Genomic DNA, 22734 nt, shown 5'->3' with positions numbered 1-22734 from the left:
CGTGTCCCCTGCATTGGCAGGCAGATTCTTAACCACTGGACCACTGGGGACGTCTCTCTGTGAAATTTTTATAACAGCTTTGTTGAGATAAAATTCCCATGGTGTGCAATTCACCCATTTAAATGGTACAATTCAGTGGCTTTTTGTATATTTGCAGAATCATTCATCCATTACCATACTTTTAGGGCATTTTCGGTACCAACCCCCCAAAGAAACCTCACTCACACGGCCATCACTTCCCAGTGCTTTCATTATCGCCCTCTCCTAGCCATAGGTAATCACTCATCTACTTTCTGTTTCTAAAGACTATCTGTTCTACACACTTCATATAAATGGAATCATATAATTGGTGGTATTTTGTGATTGCCTTCTTTCACTTAGCATGTTTTCAAGGTTCACATCATAGCATGTATCTGTATTTCTTTCCTTCTTAATGACTAATAGGCTCATATGTGGATGTACCACATTTTATTCACCCATTTATCAGTTGATAGACATTTGTGTTCACTTTGGGCTATGATGATGCTGCTACGAAATTCTTGTACAGGTTTTGTGTTGGACACATGTTTTCAGTTCTCTTGGGTACATACGTAGGAATGGAATTGATGAGTCATGTGATAACTCTGTGTTTAATTATTTTAGGAATGGCCAAACTGTCTTCCAGAGCAGCTGCATCATTTTACATCCCCACCGGTAGTGTACAAGGGTTCCAGTTTCTTCACAGCCTCACCAACACTTGTTATTTTTTATTGTAGCCATCAAAGTTACTTTTGATTAAAGCCATAATCTTTTTATTATAGCCATTCTAGTGGATATGAAGTTGTATCTCATTATGATTTTGGTTTGATTTTCCCTATGGCTCCCTTTTAAAAGTTTACCCTCCTACTCATTTTTCAAGGTAAAACCCAAAACATTTTCTTTGAGAAACTTTTCCCTCAGGAATTGTTTTTTCTTTCATGTTCTCATACCATTTTTCTTGGATCCCCATAAAAAGCACACACATTTTGTTCTGCTAGTTATCTAGGCTGTATGCTCTGGTTTGTGAATTACTTAGTGGCTTCTTGTGAAAGTGAAGTCACTCACTCGTGTCTGACTCTTTGTGACCCTATGGACTGTAGCCTTCCAGGCTCCTCTGTCCATGGGATTTTCCAGGTAAAAATAGTGGAGTGGGTTGCCATTTTCTTCTCCAGGGCATCTTCCCGACCCAGGGATCGAACTCAGGTCTCCTGCATTGTAGGCAGACCCTTTAACCTCTGAGCCACCAGGGAATCCCAATGGCTTCTTATGGGTATGTGTTTAAATTTATTATGAAATATTTCACTTATACACTTATTCACCTGTGAGTCCCCACTGCATCAAGCAGAGCTTACACATATTCGGCATTCATATATTTATTGAATGATTCAAATAATGCAAAGGGCCTCATGAGTGAATATTAGGAAGATTGATACTTTGTAGGGAAAGTGGACTTTATTAGGAGAAATGAGAGAACTCAGGAAATAATGTATTTTTAGATAAAAATGATCAGATGTGTTACATGTCCCAGAGACCACTGGTTCCAGAAACTTGTCTTGTGGAACATCAATATCCATATTGTAATAGGAATTTTGATGTCAGGCCACTGAATTTTGTATCTGTGAGACTTATCTTATTAAGGTGATACACAGTTACTATTAGCAAACCCCCTAAATTTGTTTTACTCCTTTTAGTAAATATCCATGCATATATTCTGTGCCTGGAACTTAGCTGGGCACTAGACTTGGGGTGGAGTTTTCTCTGGCTCTGGTGATAATAAAGTTAAGGGCTCAGGATGGGGATGACTTTGATAGCAAATGAATGGATACAGGGTTTGTGAATTTTCTTAAACCAGGCAAAGTGAACAGTTGATCTGAGAACCTTATTTTCAGAATAAAGACAGTGTTTTACTTGCATTAGATTTTAATTAGCAAGTAACTCATCTGAGTGGATCATTCTCTTAAAGATCTGATGAAAACTTAGTGATTGGGAAGTAGGCTTTGAATCTCTGCTACCATTGTGATCTCTTGCAAGAGAGCAGAAGGAAGACACACTCTTGTCTCCTGGTTTCCTGTAACTCAGCAAGACAGGAAACATAAAGTTCCTGCTACAGGAAGAGGGGAGTTTGCTTTTTCTTTTTCTGGATGAAGATGAAGGAGTTATATATTTCTTTATCCCCATGCTATAAGCCCTTCCCCAGATTATCATGCCCCAGAGATTCTTACAGGATATTTTTACAACATAGTTCTCTAATCATCCTTTAAATACCACCCCACCAATCTTTAATCCCACCAGTCTTTAAGAAATTAAAGTCTTTTCAATATTTTATCTTAAAGGTCTCAGGCTTAGTAAAAGAAGAACAAAACAGAAGGAATTGTTTTATAATCTAGACATAAGTAACTATCAAGGTGGTCAGAGAGAGGTAGTTCTCAAGATGGTTAGGACCCACTCACTGCCTGCCTCCTAACCTCATATGTCTTCATGCGCTTTCCATAAAAACATCTCTCCAGAGTTTTCCTGGATCCTTAAGAACTGCTAGGGGAAGCATCAAGTCTCTGAAGACAGATAATAGCTCAATTTGGGTGAGTTATCTATATTCTGAAAGGAAGGATTTTATCCTTTAATTATAGAACAACTTCATTTTTTAAAACAATTCCAACTTCTAAAAGCATAACTGTAACTGAGTTTGTGCTTGCTGTGTGCCTAGCCCTGTATTCAGTACTCTGTATCCATTAGCTCATTTGTCCTCCCTTCTCTGCCTTCTTTCAGCTCCCACGTGTGGCCATTCACTCTGCAAGGGGAGTGGTCTCTCTTGGAAGCAACCAAGTCCTTCCCATGCTGGTGTTCCCACACACGTTTTACTGAGAGATTCTGGTCTCCTGCCAACCTTAAATTTGCTGTTCTCTGGCATTTGCATTCCGTCAGTTCACCTTTGCAGTCCAGCCAGTGTTCTCTATTTTGCCTTGGTAACCCGTTGCCCATAGGTATCTGAGTTTCACTGGGAAGATCCAAAGCCATAAAGTCCCTGCCCTGAGATTGTCTCCCATCTTTAGGGATCGCAACTGAATTTATTCCATTTCCCAGGAATTAGTGCAATATTAGAACTTTCTAAAAGCATTAATACCTACTCCGTAAGCCTGCATCTCTAAGGTGCTGTGTTCACTTTTAGCTAAAAAATCAAATTTTAAGTCTCTCCAACACTTAACGACTACGATTTTCAGGCCTTCCCTGTGTAGTATTTCTAAGGTATTTAAATGTTTATTAAATGAATAAAATTAACCAGTATTTATTCTAAAAGCATTCACATATATGCATCAAGCAGATCACTTCAAATTCTGCAAGTTTGAATTTTTTTCCAAGTAATTCCATTTATGAACACTAGTTTAATGAAACAGTAACTTTTAAAAACGAAAGACAGATAATGTGACATACACTCTTGGTAAAAAACTGAGAAACAGAATATTAACCCAGAATATTAAACAAAACAACTTTTAGTCCCCCATTCCCTGTTCCTATATCAACTAAAGATTCTTAAAATAATTTAAAGCACTTGGATATCCTTGGAAAGTAATATTAAAATGTACAGTATTTCTGCATTACATTTTCATAGTATTAGAAGGAATAGTAAATTGCATATTCTTTCATTCAAAATATGGAAATATGAAATATTAAAACATTTTACAAAATTGTAATTGGTTTGTGCTGGGTTTTACCTAGTTTTAACACAGTTATTTTTATTACATACTACATACATTTGAGGGCATAAGAAATATATTTTTCTTGATTGTACAAAATGATTCATTGCAAAATGCTTAAATACAGCTCTCTAGGAATATTTCCATGTTCTTATCAGTGACCATAAAGTGAAGAGAAGGAATTTTTGAGTGTCAGTGTAGAGGAAAGTGGGATGGAAGGTGACTGAGATCCAGAGTTTAGGTGACTGGCAAGCTCATCCAATTAGGAGGCTGCAGAGTTATGGATGGGACCCAGGATTTTCTTAACTAAAAATGCTTCAGATTAGTGTGCTCAAGAAGAAGGGGCTAGGGAATCTAATTACGACTGTAGAAACTTCAAAACTCAGTTAGGTGTGTGTACAGTAACGCCTGCCTGTTGCCGTAAGTGCCATGTCCGCCACAACCCCAGCTTCAGCACACTTGCTATTAGCAGCTGATTCTTTTTACAGAGATTCACAAATGGGAATCAAGTTCTAACCCCTCTTCTTTTCCAGAGTTACAGTGATGCTGCATGCTTCTTCCTTTCTCTCTCCCACCAGCGGTGGCTTGAGGATGATAAGAATGTTGCCAGGTAGATCCAGTATAGAGACGTGCTTGCCATTTTCTGTTTCACTTAATTTCAAGTTTAACAGTGTATTAAACATTTTGGGAAGAAGTTCTTTATCAGCGCCCTTGAAAAAGCACACTAGATCACTAATCCTCTCTGAACCTCCACCCACTCGGCCTGGCGTACTTGCAGCCCGGCGTGCAGGCACTGCTGCAGGAGATCCCGGCCTGAGGTGTTTGCCCCTGTCAGCCATGGCTCAGGCCGCGTGGATATCCCACAGGTTCCAGCCCCGCGCCGCACAGGCCCACCCCTGCAAGTTTGAATTTAACTTCTATTTTTTTCCTGACCTCCCTTCGTGTCTAATGTCTCCTAATTAGTCTCACTACCTTTGATCTCCTACCCCTCTGAACCAGCTGGGATTATACAGCCAGTGTCAACTTTCTTAAATATATGATATCATGTCATTTCTCAGCTTATAATAAACTTAGTAATGTTTCCCAGTCACTTTCGGAATTAAATCTCCTTCATAACATGGCTCATGCCTCCCCTCTTCTATGGAATAACTTTACATATTTCTTTGCTACACCCTTTATTTCTAAAGGCAAGTTTAATACCATCCCAGTTGTCTTAAGATCCTAGGCCAAATGTGAGGGTCCTTGCTTTAAAGAGTTCAAATCTTGCTCTTCATTTTCTAGCTTAGGCCGTGACAGAGGACCAGTGGCCTCAGAGGACTATTTCAGACAAGGAGGAGACAAAGAAGACAGTTCTACCCTACCCTTCCCACCCCCAGTAAAAATATCTCAGTCCTCTGGACTCTCATATGTATCACCCTTTTCTCTTTTACATATATAGGTAAACGTGGATCATTAGTTTACTTTAGTTAGTATTCTCTCTCCAAATAGTTTCTTTTGGGAAGCCAAATAAGCTTTACTTAAGAGGCTTGCTCAATTTTATTTCATAAATTCTCTTGAAAAGAGAGTATTTTTCTTTTTTCTCTTTGGAGCCAAACCTGCATAGCAGTTTCAGAAGCTATTTGGGAACAGCAAGAGAGAAAAAAAAATTTTTTTTCTGAACTACATTTTTTTCCTAGGAGTTTTTCTGGCCTTTTTTTTTTTTTTAAATTAATGACTAAGTCATATTTTTAGATTATGCCTAAGACCTTACTGTTAAAACCAAGATTATACCCATGGTAGCAAACCAGTAACTTGTTTTCGATTTCTTTCTTTCCTCAGTAACCCTTGGTTCTTCTTTGGACAGTCCTAGTATCATTGATAGTTCCTCTTAGGAATGTTCTCTCACATTGGGAAAGGGCACAGATGAACTCTGACTGAGATGGGTGATCTCATGGGCTTGTGCTTGGTACCTGATACAATGCTACTAGAGTTGCTTCTGCTGCCACTGTACTGCCGGCACCACCGTCATCCCCAGGCCCAGACTCTCATCCTGGTTGGTTGCCGGGGCGTGAGGGTGCTGCACACCGTCAGCTTGCAGGATCTTAGTTCCCCAACCAGAGATTGAACCCAGCCCCAGCAGTGAAAACACTGAGCCCTAATCGCTAGACCTCCAGGGAGTTCCCTAGAATCTTGTATTTAGAAGCATCAGCTTGGCTTTCTGAGCTAAGAGGAAAGGATGTCTTAGCAAATGACCTCTAGCAGTGATCTTCTTATTCTGAACTCAGAAGCACTCATGATTAGAATATAGGTCATAATCTTCTTGCCTCTAAATCAGACGGTGCACTTACCATAGTAGTGACAATGGGGGAGGTCTTGACACCTAGTATTTGATTATTATTACATATCTACTAATTTACTGGCGATTTCAACATTGTTCTTAAGTACTGCCATTTCTAGTACTGGATGTATGACTTTTAGGTTTATTTGCCCTGTTTTTGTCTTGTCTGAAAATTGCTTAAAAAATACACATGCTTTGCCCTGCACTTGCTGACTGTCACTGCCACCACAGAGGAATCATAATTCATATTCTGCCAGCATGTGGATTGTTTTGTATGGAAAATCCTAGTATGAGTGCTGGCAAAGAGAGGGGAACAGGGATAGGAAATAGATAGGGTATATCAGGAGGTGCAGTAGGTCATGAGTCTTTGGGCCATTCCAGAATGTGGTATTGAGTTTCTTCTTCGCTGTAGTATGGAGCTAAGGAGTGAACAGTGTATTTGCAAGTGGATACAAATGTGTATTTGCACATTTTTTAATGACAGAAATAGGGAAATACTTGCTTCAACATATTTAGCCTGAGCAAAGATTTTTAAGAGTTTTCTAAAGATCAGAGGCATGAAATATAAGAGGCACATATTACATTAAGATTATTTGGGGGAAGGTTTCCCCTCTTTTATATTTATGTATCTCTTTTTCTTGTTACCACTCCAGTCTCTTACTGCCACTGCCACCAAAGAAAAGCAGGTGGGGGAAACCCTGGAGATGAAGCTGGCATTTTATAGGAAAGTAATTCCAAATAGATTTGTACTGTAAAGTGCTTTAAGCCAAGGGAGAACTGGAATTTGAGTATGATATAGTAAAGTGTACCACATTATAGGTAGTTATGCAAATTTGGGGGCTTCCTCAGTGGCTCAACAGTAAAGAATCTGCCTGCAATGCAGGAGACTAGGGTTTGATCCCTGGGGTTGGGAAGGTCCGCTGGAGGAGGAAATGGCAGCCCACTCCAGTATTCTTGCCTGGAAAATCCCATGGAGAGAGAAGCCTGGCAGGCTACAGTCCATAGGATTGCAAAAGAGTCGGACATGACTTAGTAACTAACAAATGCAAATTTAGAGTATTATGAAACATATATTTGTATACGCTAGAAGCTTGATTAGAGCATTAGGATATAAAATATGCCTGGAAAGAATGAATCCATGTTCTAGTCAACCTGGTAGTTTTTCTCTAACAGAAGGACCCCCAAAGCGTAGCAGAGTCAGGTTGCCTGTCCTGGTATCAATAGTGAAAGATTACAGATGTTTCATCCCAAATGTTGGATTTCCTTACCCATACTTTAGTATTCATTCATATTTAAACCTTTAAAATAAAGGTTTAAATAAGTAAAGAACTTACGACTAAACCCCTATTAGCAGAGTGAAAAATGTCATTTTTTACTACCTGGCACGATAATTAGTATTTCATTTTATTTGTCCAAGTGTATAATAATTTTCAAACTCTTGCAAGTATTTTGCAGTTTTCCTGTTCTACAGCTATATGAATAATCTGTGTTCAGCGTTTCTATACCTTCTTGATTTGATAAATTACTAGCTCCTCCCTGTCATTTTTGAATAGAACTTAGATTTTTATTAATCTTGTCTCATTACACAGTTTACTTAAGAGGCATACATCACTTGTATTTCCAGCATCTATATAGTAAGAAAGAACACTTCTCTATCACAAAGTATCTTTTTTCTAAACCTTTAGCAAACATATTTTGACCTCTCATTTTCCGTGAAAGGACAGTTAAATATTTTCTTATTCAGAGAAGAATTCTTCTAGGTGTTTTTTTTTTTTTTTCTTCATTTTTTAAAAAACTCTTCTATGACTTCATTGCTGTTCGGGTTTGGAATCATTCTTTCCAAGGGCCAAGATCTTCCTCACTCCTGAGCATCTAAGTGTGTGATTTTTCTGACCTTTTGCTCTTCGTGTCTCCCCGCAGCCATATGTGTCGTTGTCTCAGCAAATGGCACCACCTAGTCCAAGCAGCAGTACCCCTAACAGCAGCAGTGGGAGCACTGCACATGACCAGCTGAGTAAGACCAACCTCTACATCCGGGGATTGCAGCCAAGCACTACTGACCAGGACCTAGTGAAGTTGTGTCAGTCGTAAGTTGGGGCACACGTGGATAGGTTTCCAGGGACAGTACAGATTTGGTGATGCTGGCTTCTTACCAGATACTCTTATCCTGAAATGCAGTATTATTTTGCTTCTACCCCTATTTTCACAAGGTTTCTCAGCAACCCCTCTGAAAGAAATTCTATGTACTGCCAATATATAAAACTTTCATGTGTTTCTCGGAAAAAAGCCAGATCAGGCTGACTTGGAAAGCCTAGTTAGCATATGAGTTTGTTTCCGGCATGTATCCAGAGCTGATGGTCTTAGTGGAAAGATTTCTGTCCTTACACCTTGAATAGAAATGCTCAATATCTCTGAAGATATTGATCAGAAGATAGAGTTGGCAGTGAGGATAGAAGAAAGTGGGACTAAATTGAATTATGCTCTTAGGAGAGTTTCTGCTGCTAGAGATATTTCCAGGGACCCAGAGGGGCCCTCAAGCTAGTGGATAAAGAAGAATATGAAGAAAGAGTTGTCAACTGGTATTTACTCCCTAAAGATCTTAGGGGTCCTTTTGCATAGACTTGAGTCATGAGGTAGAGATAACTACCATGGAATTAGCCCAGTTAGGAAAGCCGGAAAAATTGCACGCATGCAGAGATGCCAGCTCAATTCTATGTAGCAGAAAAATATGTGTTTCAGATCATTTATATGGGGGAGTGATTGGAGGCTGGTAGGATGGGAGTACTAACAGAGAAGGAGAAATTTATTTCGAGTTTGTTTATTTGGGTGTGCCAGGTCTTAGTTGCGGCAAGCAGGATCTTCATTGCAGCGCACGGGGTCTTTAGTTGCAGCACGGGTTCTCTAGTTGTGGCCTGTGGGTTCAGTGGTTGCAGCACTCAGGCTTAGTTGCTGTGAGGCATGTGGGATCTTAGTTCCCCTACTAGGGATCAAAGCCACGTCACCTGCATTGGAAGGTGGATTCTTAACTTCTGGGCCACCAGGGAAGTTCCTAAATTTACCATTGTTTAAAACTGTTGAAGTATAACAAGCATACAGAAAAGTGTACAAATCATAAGTGCTTACAGAACAGTGAATTTTCATAAAGTGAACACATCCTTGTAAGAGTCCCTTGTAACGCAGATCAATGGAACATTATCAGCTCTTCAGAAGCCCACGTCCCTGTGACAATCTCTCTCCTACCCTCAAAGGTATCTACTGTTTGACCTCTGAATGATTAATGTGGCTTGTTTGAACTTCTTATAATGATATAGCACATACCATTTTATGTCTAGTTTCTTTTTCTCAGTGTTGTTTGTGAAATGCATCTACATTGTTGCTTGTAGCAAAACTTTGTCCATTCTTCTTGCTCTCTAGAATTCCATCATAGGAATATAGCACAGTTTATTTACTTGTTCTACTGTTGCTAGATATGGGGTTGGTTTCCAGTATGTGACTGTTATAGATATGAATAGTGCTGCTGTGAATTTGAGCAAGACTTTTGTTGCATGTGTATATACATGTATGTTACTAGGAGTAAAATTGCTAAATTATAGGTATACATTTGTTCAGCTTTTGTAGATACTAGTAAACAATTTTCTGAAGTGGTCAAACTGACACAAACTCCCATAACAGTATATGCGTGTGCCAGCTGTCCCAAATCCTGGAGAGGCTGAACATCCTTCCCCCAGAATGTATGAGGCCTCAGAGGTACTCTGTAAATCCCTTAGTCTTCTGAAGTTGTGGTTTTGGAATTCTCTTTGCACCAGGCTGCACAGAATCAGTCTCTAAAGGCTGGATATGTGTATAACACTGGATCCTTTACCTCAGCTTACCTTGTTAGAAAGATATTTAAATGAACTTAGGGGACTTAGTCTAGGACTAGTAATTTTTTGAGGGAATAGAAAGTGGCCAGAATATCTTTAGGAGACATAAGAGACGTGGGTTTGATCCCTGGGTTGGGAAGATACCCTGGAGGAGAGCATGGCAACCCACTCCAGTCTTCTTGCCTGGAGAATCCCTATGGACAGAGGAGCCTGGCAGGCTACAGTCCATGGGGTTGCAAAGAGTCGGACATGACTAAAGTGACTTAGCATATGAAGGAAGAGAGTACTGTATCAATCTAGTTCCTTGATTTCTCTATCCTTTGTTTCTTGGACTAAATATAGTGTGCTACAAAAATCAATTCTGTGACTCCACAAGACAGAGGAAAAGCTCAGTTCTGCTTTACTCTACTTTAAGGCTCATTTGGTCCTTACCGATAGTTGCCTTACCTTCTGTTGTGTCTGAGGGATGAGAATAATAAGGATGGGAGCATATAGGATGGGAGTAAGGAGCCCAGGAGGGGACCATACGTAGGAGTGCGGCAGAAAAAAAATAGGTGCTAGATGAGTTATGACGAAAGGGAAGCTGAGAAGAGCAGGTGGGTGGAACCCTCACAGGCATGTGAGCTGGGAGATAAACCTCTCTGTGAATGGTGTTTCCCATGCATAGAAGGACTTCCTGCCTTTGTCCCAGCTATCTCTCTAGGTTGTAGGGGAAGTACGCTGGATCCTAAGCCCTGGTGGGCAGGAAAGAGAGGCGTGGAGTCTGGAACTGGAACTCCCGGTTCTCTCTTGGAGGGCTCCTTCCACGGAGGAAGCAGCACGATCCAGCTGTTGCCAGCTGCAGTGGAAACTCTGAGCTCAGAGTCTCAGGCTGCTCAGACCACAGCGAGCCCCACCCTAGGGCCTGGGTGGAGATAGCAGCATGTGTGTTCTCAAGCTCGCAGTCTCCCTCATCCCTTCTCTTGCCTAAATTTGGGGAAGAATCCAAGTATGCAGCCCAGAGGGTTAGGATCACATCTATTCTAGCCTCCAGGGCCCTACTTGGCTTATTCTGTCTAATCCGAGGGTCACAGAGCCCCACTAGAACAGTCAGGGGTTGTCAAGGAGCAAAGCAACTACATCAATCATCATCTGTTCTTTAGGGATGGAATGGGAGGAAAAGTAGAAAAAAATCCTTGTTTCAGGTAATTCAGTCCCTGCCAACTGTTTTCCAGTTAAATTTTATACTCCTGACTTTGTTAGTGATTTTCTTTTCTGTCTCTCTAATATGGTTCACCCTCCTGGAGTAGAATGTAGAGATTTCTTTCTAGTAGAACACTTCTAATATATCCCGGAACAGTGGTACTCCACTGTTCACAAGTTTGGGGAACTCCACAGGACCCCACATGGCTAAAGTATAATTTTAAAAGGTTGAAGAATATAACTCTCCTACAAATATAGGTGAGCCTATGCCAATATTTACTTTACTCATTAATGAGGGAACTAGCAGAATGGTAAAATGAGTTCAAAGAGCATTTGAGAGACTGAGTATCGATAGGTACTGAAGGAAGAAAGTAAATAAGATTACTAGGTTACAGAGAAAAGTGCTTCATACCCTTTAGGACAGTAAAACAGTAACCTTTGGGATTATCTTTTCTAATGGACAAAAATTACTTGTATCTCTACTAGATAAAAATCTACAAGTTAATATGTATCTTCATAAAATCTGAGCCTCATCAGTAATAAATAGCAACCTAAAGAAACATCCTTCTAGATAATAGAATATACCTTGAATGGGCCTTGTAAACAATGTTCCAGAGTGACATTGAAAGAAGGTGAAATCCTTATTCTGCCTTATCAAGTTTTGGGTAATTTTCTTAACACAGCTATTGCATTTAATCTAATGCCCAGTCCCACTCCCTAACACACTGAAATCTTGACAGGTAGAAATCAGGGAATTCCTTGTCAGTCCAGTGATTAGGACTTGGCATTCTCACTGCCAGGGCCCTGGAATCAGTCCCTAGTTGGGGAACTAAAATTCCATAAGCCACATGGCACAGCCGAAAAGAGAAAGAAGTCTTAGACACTAAAGCCCAAAAGAGAGCCATTTGGTTAAATGTTGAGGTCCTTTGGATATAATGTTATAATAATAGCAATTAACAGTATTCAGGTGTTTTTTGGTAGACATTGGTGCTTTGTATTCATGATCTCATTTCATATTCCCAACAATCTTTTCTCCATTTTACAGATGGTGAGTCTGAGGCACAGAAAGATTAAATGACTTGTCCAAGATCACACATAGCTAAGTGGCAGAATCAGGATTTGAATAAATGCAGTTTGGCTTAAGTTGACCTTCAGTCAGGGGGCCAGTCGAAGAGTGAGGAGTGGGACATTAGAGAAGAGAAATAGATTTTCATGGGAGAAATGCTGTTTGTCCAAAGGAAGATAAGTAATATCAAGGATTACTTTTAGTCTTCAGGGAATTCTTGCCAGAGCTCTGCCCTTGCACACTGATGAATGGATGTCACCAAGCTTCTTTCCCCCCAAAAAGACAGTAGTCTCTTTCTAACTGGTATCTGAGTCTTATTTGGGGGAGAAGAGAGAAATGCGTTGACAGTGTAGGGACTACAGTTACCTTACTTCTTGTAGATGCCTTTGGGGAATAGGTTTATATGAGAAGTGTGACATTTTAAATTCATTTGTTCTTATTGCTAAGGATTGAGCACGACAGTTTTTCCTAGTGGGAGTGAAGACAGGGCATGGATTCCTCTAGATGTCGCAGTCTCTGTCCTTGTCTAAACCCCTGCCCCCAGATTATCACTTTGCATATTCTTCTCCCTTAGATACGGCAAGATTGTCTCCACTAAGGCCATCCTGGACAAGACCACAAACAAGTGCAAAGGTGAGAGTACAGCTATTCCTGCTGGTGGAGAAGAGCTGCAGGTGAGGCCCTCGCTTGCCTCCATCCCTCCCTGCTTCAGGCCCCTGGTTTCCACTACCAGGGTGGCGTCTCTCAGGGGTTCAGGCTTGAAAGTCAGGTAGGTATGTAAATTCTTTGGTGACCAGAGAGTTTGAGCTAAAAGTGCTGTTTGGGGGACCCAAGGCTAGAATCCTGCACAGAGCGCCTTTGAGTCCTTTGACCGCGCCTTTGTGTCATGCTCCCCTGGATTGGATGGTAGATACGAGCACGTGAGACTATTTCTACTTAGCAGAGCACTGTAAATGTCTTGTGTTGGTGTACATAGGGCAGCTTAATTTTGTTGGGGTTTTGAGCAGCTCTAGGTGGAGAGGGAAAGAGGGAAGGGGCTGGACGCTGGGGTGAGGAGGGGCTTCTTACAGCAGGTGGCTGGCTATCTGCAGTGGAGAGGCTGTATTTCCTACATGCCTAGCATTTCTGGGATGTGACTAGAAAAGAGGAGGGAGTTCTTTTGGAAATAGAGGGGGGCCGTGAGTTACTAGAGGAGCCTAGTTGTTGAAACCTTGGGTTTTTCTTAGGCGAGAGGGAGGAAGGCAAGGATACCACAAAGACCTCATGGCCCTTGGCATTCTTAGCTATAAAGTAGACCAAATCTCACAGGGTTTGGGGAGCCCATGGAAAACCACCTGAAGCCTCTTAATCTCTCTTCCTCCCTGCCACTTCTATTATGTGGGTCGAAACTCTTCCTCTGTTTCCTGAAAAGCCGGGGTCTCCTACCTCCCTTACACCTCCTGCCTCCCAGTGACTCTGTTTCCCTGTTCCAGGCTATGGCTTTGTGGACTTCGACAGTCCTTCAGCAGCACAGAAAGCAGTTACAGCACTGAAGGCCAGTGGTGTACAAGCGCAGATGGCAAAGGTAAGGGTACTACCCCACGTCTGTTCCTCTAGAGGTGGTAGTTAGGTAGTTAGATTGAAGGACTCCAAGGTGTCCAGAGGACTTAAGAGCCACGTGGTTGAAGGGCAAGGGCTTTCTGCAGTGCGTTTTGACTATATCTAGTCTCAACCAGGGCCCCACTGAGTGCCTCTGCTGCTAGAGGAAGGTGGTGTTCAGAACCCATGGCAGGTAGCTCTGTTAACTCTCTTCCTCTTATCAAGTATTATAAGCAGGCAAGAGGGTCCAGAGGCGTCTTCCCTTCCTCCAGTTGTTTCCCTATCTCCACCCTCGTCCCACTTCCCTACCAAACAGCTCGTGGTATTTCTGCAGCATTCTCTGAAGAAGCCAGTTGTGCAACTCCAAAGTTCAGAACAATGCTTTCCACCTCCCAGCACTGTTCCCTGTAGGAACGGGCTGGGGTGGGGTGGGTGATATGTAGGGTGTTGGGGGTATAGACGCCACAGAGAGAAAGGAAATTATCCCTTCCTTTCTCCCGTCTGTCATTTAGGCTACTAGAAAGCTAGAGACTTTTCCCTCTTCTCTTAGGTGGAGTTACCCTCTTGCCTTTCTAAGGTCATTGTGAATACCTGAGAGGGGCTGATGCAGCAGGCCTGCCTGCCAGCCATCCTTTCCTGTAATGGTTGAAGAAAAAGAAAGCCCTGAAAGGAAAGGCAGGAGAGGGAGTAAGGTTGCAGCTGACCTGCTGTCTGGGGCAGAGTGACTGCTTAAATTCTTAGCAGCACCGCCCTGGGAAGTTGTTGCCATTTTACAGAGTCTGCCCCCTGGAGGTGCTCTCCCACCTCTTCTTTGTGGAGAAAACCCCTCTGACATTGGAGTGACTTCAGACTTCCTGTGAGACTGGAACTTCTGGGGTGACCCCGTGTGCTGTACATCTGGCTCTTGGTGTAGCCCCCAGCACTTCCCTTCTCTCTTCTTCCAGCTAGCCCTCCATCAGGGAGTGTACAGACATTCCTGCTACTAAGAGGAGTCTGCTGTGGCCGGAAGAGGGGGAAGGGAGATTACTCAAAACAATCCAACCCTGGAAGCGAGGCAGTCCAGGAGAATCCAGCCTCTGGGACAGGCTGCCGGCTGGGAGAGAGGAGTACTGCTCTGCCTGGTTCTTAAAGCGACAGCCCAGAACTTCGTCCCTGACTTGTCTTACGGGCTCGGGCTCGTACAGTGCTAGAAATAGTAGATCTGTGGGGTTTTTGGCCTAGACTCAATATATGATGCATAACCCATGGTATTGGGACTAGGTGTTACAAATAGTTGCTAAGATTCTCTTTGTTCAGTTATCCCTTCTTCCTCTCTCTTTTCTGAAATGTCATTTTGCAAATAACGGCTAAGGGTGGGAGAGGGTTAAGAGATATGAAATTCATTTTTTCACTTTTATTTCCATAGCAACAGGAGCAGGACCCCACGAATTTGTACATCTCAAACCTCCCGCTGTCAATGGATGAGCAAGAACTGGAGGGAATGCTGAAGCCCTTTGGCCAGGTTATCTCCACTAGAATCCTTCGAGACACCAGTGGGACCAGCAGAGGGGTTGGCTTTGCCAGGTGAGGGATGCCAAGAGTGGCAGATGATGACGTTAATAAAGAATGTCACACAGAAGGTCATCAAAAAGTCTGTGTCCTGCCCCCAGGACCAAAATACTGGCCAAAAATTCTTGACAGTCAATCAAAAGTTCACTTAATTATAGGTCACAATACTCAAAAAACTGTTTGCTCTCAAATCTTTGTGCTTTTGCCACTATTTCCTGTTACTTTAGCCTTTGTTCCTTTGATCTAGAACTAAGCAGAATAAAAGATTATAATTCTGTATCCTGTTCTAGTTTCCTGAGTATTTCTCATCCTGTTATCTCATTTGGGCTTCCCTGGTGACTCAGAATCTGCCTGCAATGCAGGAGACCCAGGTTCAATCCCTTCTCCCCTGGAGAAGGGAATGGCAACCGATTCCAGTATTGCTTGGAGAATTCCATGGACGGAAGAGCCTGTCAGGCTACAGTCTATGGAGTTGCAAAGAGTCAGACATGACTGAGCGAACCTCTGTCTGTCTTATCTCATTTACTCTATGAAATATATTTTTTTTTATTAAAATAAATTTTATTGACAGTAAATGAAATGAAATTCAATTTTAACTATACAGTTTGAGTTTTTACTTATGTAGTTTTTTAATTAAAAAAGTTGGAGTATAGTTCCTTATAATGTTGTTGAAATAAATATTAATTCTCTATTTATGGAAAAGAAAACCAAAGTTCTCAATATGAAGTGATTTGCCCAAGGTCTCAGGAGTAGGTGATAGAAGAGAGCCATTGCCCTTGTGGCTTCAAGATAGGCAGGATTAGATGGAAGATCTGGTCTACCTTTCCAGATCTGTTGAGAGCCTTAAATTCTCCATCCAGCTCTACCACTAACTGCCCGTGTGATATCAGACCTTTATGAGCCTTGGTTACCCTGTGAAGCAGAGGTTTAGATGAGTGATTTTCTTTTTTAAAAAAAATTAATTTATTTTAATTGGAGGATAATTACAGTATTGTGATGGTTTTTGCCATACATCAACATGAATCAGCCATAGGTATACATGTGTCCCCCCCATCCTGAACCCCCCTCCCACCTCCGTCCCCACCCTATCCTCTCCAGGTTGTCCCAGAGCACTGGCTTTGGGCGCCCTGCTTCATGCATCTAACCAGCACTGGTCACCTAGTTTTCATATGGTAATGTGTATGTTTCAGTGCTGCCACTGCTGCTAAGTCGCTTCAGTCGTGTCCAACTCTGTGCGACCCCATAGACGGCAGCCCACCAGGCTCCTCCGTCCCTGGGATTCTCCAGGCAAGAACACTGGAGTGGGTTGCCATTTCCTTCTCCAGTGCATGAAAGTGAAAAGGGAAGGTGAAATCGCTCAGTCGTGTCCAACTCTTAGTGACCCCATGGACTATAGCCAACCAGGCTCCTCTGTCCATGGGATTTTCCAGGCAAGAGTACTGGAGTGGGGTGCCATCGCCTTCTCCAATGTTTCAGTGCTTTTTTCTGAAATCATCCCACCCTCCCACTGAGTCCAAAAGTCTTATTTACCTCTGTGTCATCTCTGCTGCCCTGCAGGTGGGATCATCGGTACCATCTTTCGAAGGTGTTTGCTCGAGCTGTAGAGTTTTCCAGGGCACCTTCTTTGGAGCTTAGTGTCACTGTTGTAGGGCTTCAGCTTTCCCTAGCCCGCCTAGGAAGTGGCTTTTATTTATTTTAAGATTTTGCTTGAAAGGAGATTCTGATGCCTTTCTAAAAAGTTTGAAAAGACCTGGACTAAGTAATCTGAAAGTCCTTTTTTCTTTTTTAATATCTTCTCTGGTCCAAGAACACTGCTTTACTCTGCAGGGTTCAGACCTTGGGAACGTGGAGTAAGACCTCTTCCCTAGCCTACTCAATCTTGATGGCGCCACCTGCTGGTGACCCCATGTATAACTAAAGGGGAATTTCTAAAGCTTGTAATCAAACTTTTTTGCTCCCATACTCTCTTAAAGCAGAAGCTCCATTTCGTCCAGATAATTTTTTTTTGCCCTAGACCAAAAGAAATACTTAACAGTTTAATGTATCAAGTAACTATTCTAAACATTCAAAAAATGTTTAATATTTTAACAACTTTGTAGTTATTTGAAAAATACATTGAAAAAATATTTTTATCTCATTCTTAAATAACTATCCTTTCAATGGATGTGGCCTGTTGGACACTGCACAGTTCTCAAACCTTGGAATCCTACTGAACAAGGACACCCTCATTTTCTGTTACATGTTGGTTTTCTTATGGTACTTGCTTTTGTCATAGCAACTACTGAAAAACCAGATTGTAGAAATATTGAACTATTTAGAGTTAGTAGTCTTTACGATAAATAGCCAATTAGTGTTGCTGTATTTTATTCAGAAAGTTAAAGTATCCCTTGCTTTGCCTCTGTGAGCTCATCACAATGACCCAGGGTGCCTCAAAGCCCAGTTTAGGAACTATGGCTTTGAAGTCTTGAAAAGCCATGAAATCTCTTGTATGTTTCTACATTAATAACTTCAGATTTTCTTCATACATTTAGATTTTTGCAAAGTATATTTTCCTGCAAATTATAAATATTATGTTAACAATATTTACATAATGTTAATAATAATAATTTAGACTATGTTAGTCTAAATAAAACTGTCATACTATTCTAAAATATATCCAAATGAAATCTAAATGTAGCAATTTAATACACAAAATCATTTCAAAAATACATGGGGCATTTCTTTAAGTTACAACTCTTAAATGATTCTTATAGTATTCCTTTTTCTCTTGATTTTGTATTGCCATCTTATTTCCCTACAGAATTGTATTTTAGTTTTTAAAATATTTTTATAGTTGAAAGTCTTTGTTTGGATCATTCTGCTATACTTCTCTGCAACAAGAACATAAATTAATTTTTTTATTGTGGCTCTGAATCATTATGCATTAATCCATATGGAAATTATCTTTATAAATAGTTCACAGTTGCCCCAAACAACATAAATATTTTAAAATGTTGATACAAAATTGTTTTATATGAAATAAATTTTATTGGAAGTGCTTCTTTTAGATTTTTATAATTAAATCATGTAGCCATCAGTGAACATTGTTTATTACTGTAACAAGACAAAATTTAGTGTCAGTTCTATTTGTGTTTTATTTCCTTGTTCACATAAATAAGTAAATGGGAATGGAAAGAGTTTTGCTAAAATAGGAATTCTTTGAGTTCTTTCTGAATTATATGCCAAGAACCAGGGTGATCTGTCATCAAAACTGACATTTTTAATTGTCAATTGACAACTTGTTGAGTCCTTTAGCTTTGTGGGAAGGAAGAATTGGAAACATGTAACTTAAAAAAACAATTTTTGTAACTCAGTCCTCTGTGCTTCCTGTTGAGCTTTGGGATGAGTCTAAAGTAAGCTGAGTGGAGTAGTTGTGAAAGGGGACCTCAGCCTTGATCATTCAGGAAAGAGTTTATGAGGAAGTTGAATTCCTGAAAGTGATTCTTTTAAAACCCTACATGCCTGTCACCCTTTTGAAAGACTCAAGAATAGGAGTAACCCAACTAAACACTGTTTGCTCTAGAATGCTCAGCATGCTTTTCACTAGAAGGTTCCATTTAAGGTCTTTTTCTAGTAACTGCCAACATGGAGATTGTTCAGATCTTTAGTGGTTACTGGCATAGAAAATATACTGACTTACTTTAACTGTGGAAAAGGGGGAAAATACTGTACCCTGTCTTATGTAGATCTTCATATAATTTATAGAACATGTTTATACACATTATCTCATTTGAGCGCTGTATGGTAAGGTAGATGGAGATTTGAAGCAGAAATGAGGAATGAGTCCGGAGGACTTTGGTGCATGTTCTGACTCACAGAGCCTGTGAGTGGTGAACAGGCACCACTAATTCCTTCCTCATTTTCTCTTTTCCCAACAAGACACTTTAGCTGCGTAGCTTCTAACATTGTTCTGTCACCATAAACCCTGTCTTAATACTCTTTCTTCCTACAGACTCAGGAAATCTTTTTTCCGCATTTAAAAAATAATTGAAGTATAGTTGAATTACAACGTGGTGTTAGTTTCAGGTGTACAGCAAAGTGGTTTATGTATTTTTCATATCAGATCAGATCAGATCAGTCGCTCAGTCGTGTCCGACTCTTTGCGATCCCATGAATCGCAACATGCCAGGCCTCCCCGTCCATCACCACCTCCTGGAGTTCACTCAGACTCACGTCCATTGAGTCAGTGATGCCATCCAGCCATCTCATTCTCTGTCGTCCCCTTCTCCTCCTGCCCGCAATCCCTCCCAGCATCAGAGTCTTTTCCAGTGAGTCAACTCTTCGCATGAGGTGGCCAAAGTACTGGAGTTTCAGCTTTAGCATCATTCCCTCCAAAGAAATCCCAGGGCTGATCTCCTTCAGAATGGACTGGTTGGATCCCCTTGCAGTCCAAGGGACTCTCAAGAGTCTTCTCCAACACCACAGTTCAGAAGCATCAATTCTTCGGCTCTCAGCCTTCTTCACAGTCCAACTCTCACATCCATACATGACCACAGGAAAAATCATAGCCTTGACTAGACGAACCTTTGTTGGCAAAGTAATGTCTCTGCTTTTGAATATGGTATCTAGGTTGGTCATAACCTTCCTTCCAAGGAGTAAGCGTCTTTTAATTTCATGGCTGCACTCACCATCTGCAGTGATCTTGGAGCCCAAAAAAATAAAGTCTGACACTGTTTCCACTGTTTCCCCGTCTACTTCCCATGAAGTGATGGGACCGGATGCCATGATCTTCGTTTTCTGAATGTTGAGCTTTAAGCCAACTTTTTCACTCTCCCTTTTCATCAAGAGGCTTTTGAGTTCCTCTTCACTTTCTGCCATAAGGGTGGTGTCATCTGCATATCTGAGGTTATTGCTATTTCTCCCGGCAATCTTGATTCCAGCTTGTGTTTCTTCCAGTCCAGCATTTCTCATGATGTACTCTGCATATAAGTTAAATAAGCAGGGTGACAATATACAGCCTTGACGTACTCCTTTTCCTATTTGGAACCAGTCTGTTATTCCATGTCCAGTTCTAACTGTTGCTTCCTGACCTATATACAAATTTCTCAAGAGGCAGATCAGCTGGTCTGGTATTCCCATCTCTTTCAGAATTTTCCACAGTTTATTGTGATATGTGTGCATATACACATGTGTATCTTTTTCATATTCCTTTCCATTATGGTTTATTACAGGATACTGAACATAGTTTCCTGTGTTCTACAGTACGACACTGTTTATCTGTTTTACATATAGTAATTTGTATGTGCTTACCTCACACTCCTAATAAGCCTCCCTCCCCTGACTCATGAAATCTTAAGGAAGTTATTGGTAGCTAATAGACCTTTATAAGTATGGCCAGAGCAAAAAAATAAATATTGGCAAATTCTTAGCTTGTACAGTTTTATCAGAGTGAAGGAACAGGGAAATTCCCTGGTGGTGCAGTGGTTAGGACTCAGTCTTTTCATTGTTGTGACTTGGGTTCAATCCCTGGTCAGGAAAGTAAGATTATGCAAACAGAGCGAAAAAACCTAGGAAAGTTTCCATTAGGAATTTTGTAATAAAAAATAATGGTAACAGCCACTGTTTATTGTATTCTTATTTAGGAACCAGGCACAATACTGAATACTAGATCCATCAATCAGTATCTTCTTTGGAATATTCATAGCTTGCAGACCCCCATTATTCCTTTCAGGATCCCTAGAGGAACCAGTTGAGAAAAACCTTCATCAGAAGCTGGGGTTTCTTCTCTAAGATGCCTTGAATTTGTGTGGAGGAAGCTCTGTTTCTGTAGTTGACAATTTTTGGAGCATTTGTGGGGCTGGGAACTTAAGAGCTTTCTCTTTAAATGTAGGGAGGGTATAGATCCTGGAGAAGCTAGACCCTAACTCCTCTTGTGCTCCTTAGGATGGAGTCCACAGAGAAGTGTGAAGCCATCATCACCCACTTTAATGGAAAATATATTAAGACACCCCCTGGAGTACCAGGTGAGGCATCTGGGAATCAGGCTGAGAGGCCACAGGTTATGACTTCTGTGAAGATTCTGGAGGCTTTTTGCATGAGTGAATGGGCTAAGTGAGGTGGGACTCAGCTGCCTGTCTGTTTTCTCTCTCGGCAGCCCCATCCGATCCCTTGCTTTGCAAATTTGCTGATGGGGGTCCAAAGAAACGACAGAACCAAGGAAAATTTGTACAGAACGGACGGGCCTGGCCAAGAAATGGAGACATGGTAAGAGGCCCTCTCAGAGACAAGAATACTAATGACATTAAAATGGAATGGATGGGACTTCCATGGCAGTTTAGTGGTTGGGACTTGGCTTCCACTGCAGGGAAGGTGGGTTCGATCCCTGGCCAGGGAACTAAGATCCTGCATGCCGAATGGGGATGCCAAGGCAAAAAAAAAGAAGGAATGGAAATTTCCATGGCTTGATTCCTGGGGTAGGCTTGAGAGCTCCAGTATGTAAATGAGCAATGCTGGCTACTTCACACACTCTTTAGTGTAAATGGGATTGTGCACCCTTCACAAGCAGGAAAACCCTGGAACAGTTACTGTGGGGACTAGTCCAGACTTGGCTTTTAATCAGTTGAACCAAACGCTTCCCCAGCCTTGAAATTCTGGGCCTGCTCCTGTTCTCACCTAAGCGCTCACAGTGTGCGCACTGTGTTCTTTCTTTCTAGGGTGGCATGGCTTTGACCTATGACCCCTCCACGGCTCTTCAGAATGGGTAAGGGTGTCGTATGTAAACAGCCTGCCTGAAAATGCCATAGTCGTGTGTCCAGGCCCTCGCATGGATTGCCTTGATGTTCATGGCTGTATCTGTCAGTGGGGGCCCTTGCTTTGCAGTTTCCTGACTCCTTACTGATGTGGTCCCTTCCTACAGGTTTTACCCAGCTCCTTACAACCTCGCCCCCAACAGGATGCTCACTCAGTCTGCACTGTCCCCGTATCTTCCATCTCCTATGACGTCATATCAGGTACGTTCATGCCCAGAAAAGGGCTCGGGGTTTGCCCTGCCATTGTGTTTTAGGCTGGAAACAACTTGCTGTTTTTCCCATTGTTTCCTTTACACAGATTATATGCAAACAGTTTCACATAAAAGTGTAACACATGATCCCCTCACATGCATACAGGCTGTTGTGTGCATGTACTTTGTGCTCTGTATCCACCCTTCCCACAAGCAAACCCATGTCAGTTTCCGCCTTTTTTTGGTCATTTTCATATACGTATAAATATATGGTTTTGGAAGTCATTGTTTATGTTATAAAAATTTGCCATATTAAATGTCTTTTTTATACTTTTCCCACATAAACCAGTGATTCTCAAAGCGTGGTCCCTGTACCTGCAGTATCAGCCCTACCTGGGTATTTTTAGAAACAAATTCTTGGACTCCACCCTAGATCCAGAGGAACTCTGGGGGATGAGTCCTACTAGCCTGAGGTTTAACAAGCCCTCCAG

The 22734-nt window shown here is 41.5% G+C and overlaps 1 protein-coding gene across 10 annotated transcripts in view; it reads left to right on the top strand.

Annotated features, from left to right (window-relative positions):
* RBMS2 (RNA binding motif single stranded interacting protein 2) overlaps positions 1 to 22734 on the top strand; it is a 78207-nt gene that overhangs the window by 44155 nt on the left and 11318 nt on the right. For all 10 annotated transcript variants that reach the window (XM_015471079.3, XM_059886245.1, XM_059886243.1 and 7 more), the window contains 8 exons: positions 7948 to 8114; positions 12713 to 12771; positions 13611 to 13702; positions 15122 to 15279; positions 21187 to 21266; positions 21398 to 21507; positions 21957 to 22003; positions 22160 to 22253. In XM_015471079.3, the coding sequence (XP_015326565.1) occupies positions 7948 to 8114; positions 12713 to 12771; positions 13611 to 13702; positions 15122 to 15279; positions 21187 to 21266; positions 21398 to 21507; positions 21957 to 22003; positions 22160 to 22253 (807 nt within the window). The remainder of the gene's footprint in view (positions 1 to 7947; positions 8115 to 12712; positions 12772 to 13610; positions 13703 to 15121; positions 15280 to 21186; positions 21267 to 21397; positions 21508 to 21956; positions 22004 to 22159; positions 22254 to 22734) is intronic.

Source organism: Bos taurus, chromosome 5 (assembly GCF_002263795.3).
Source record: "Bos taurus isolate L1 Dominette 01449 registration number 42190680 breed Hereford chromosome 5, ARS-UCD2.0, whole genome shotgun sequence".
NCBI classification, from domain to species: Eukaryota; Metazoa; Chordata; class Mammalia; order Artiodactyla; family Bovidae; genus Bos; species Bos taurus.
This window is presented reverse-complemented; position numbering and strand designations above follow the sequence as displayed.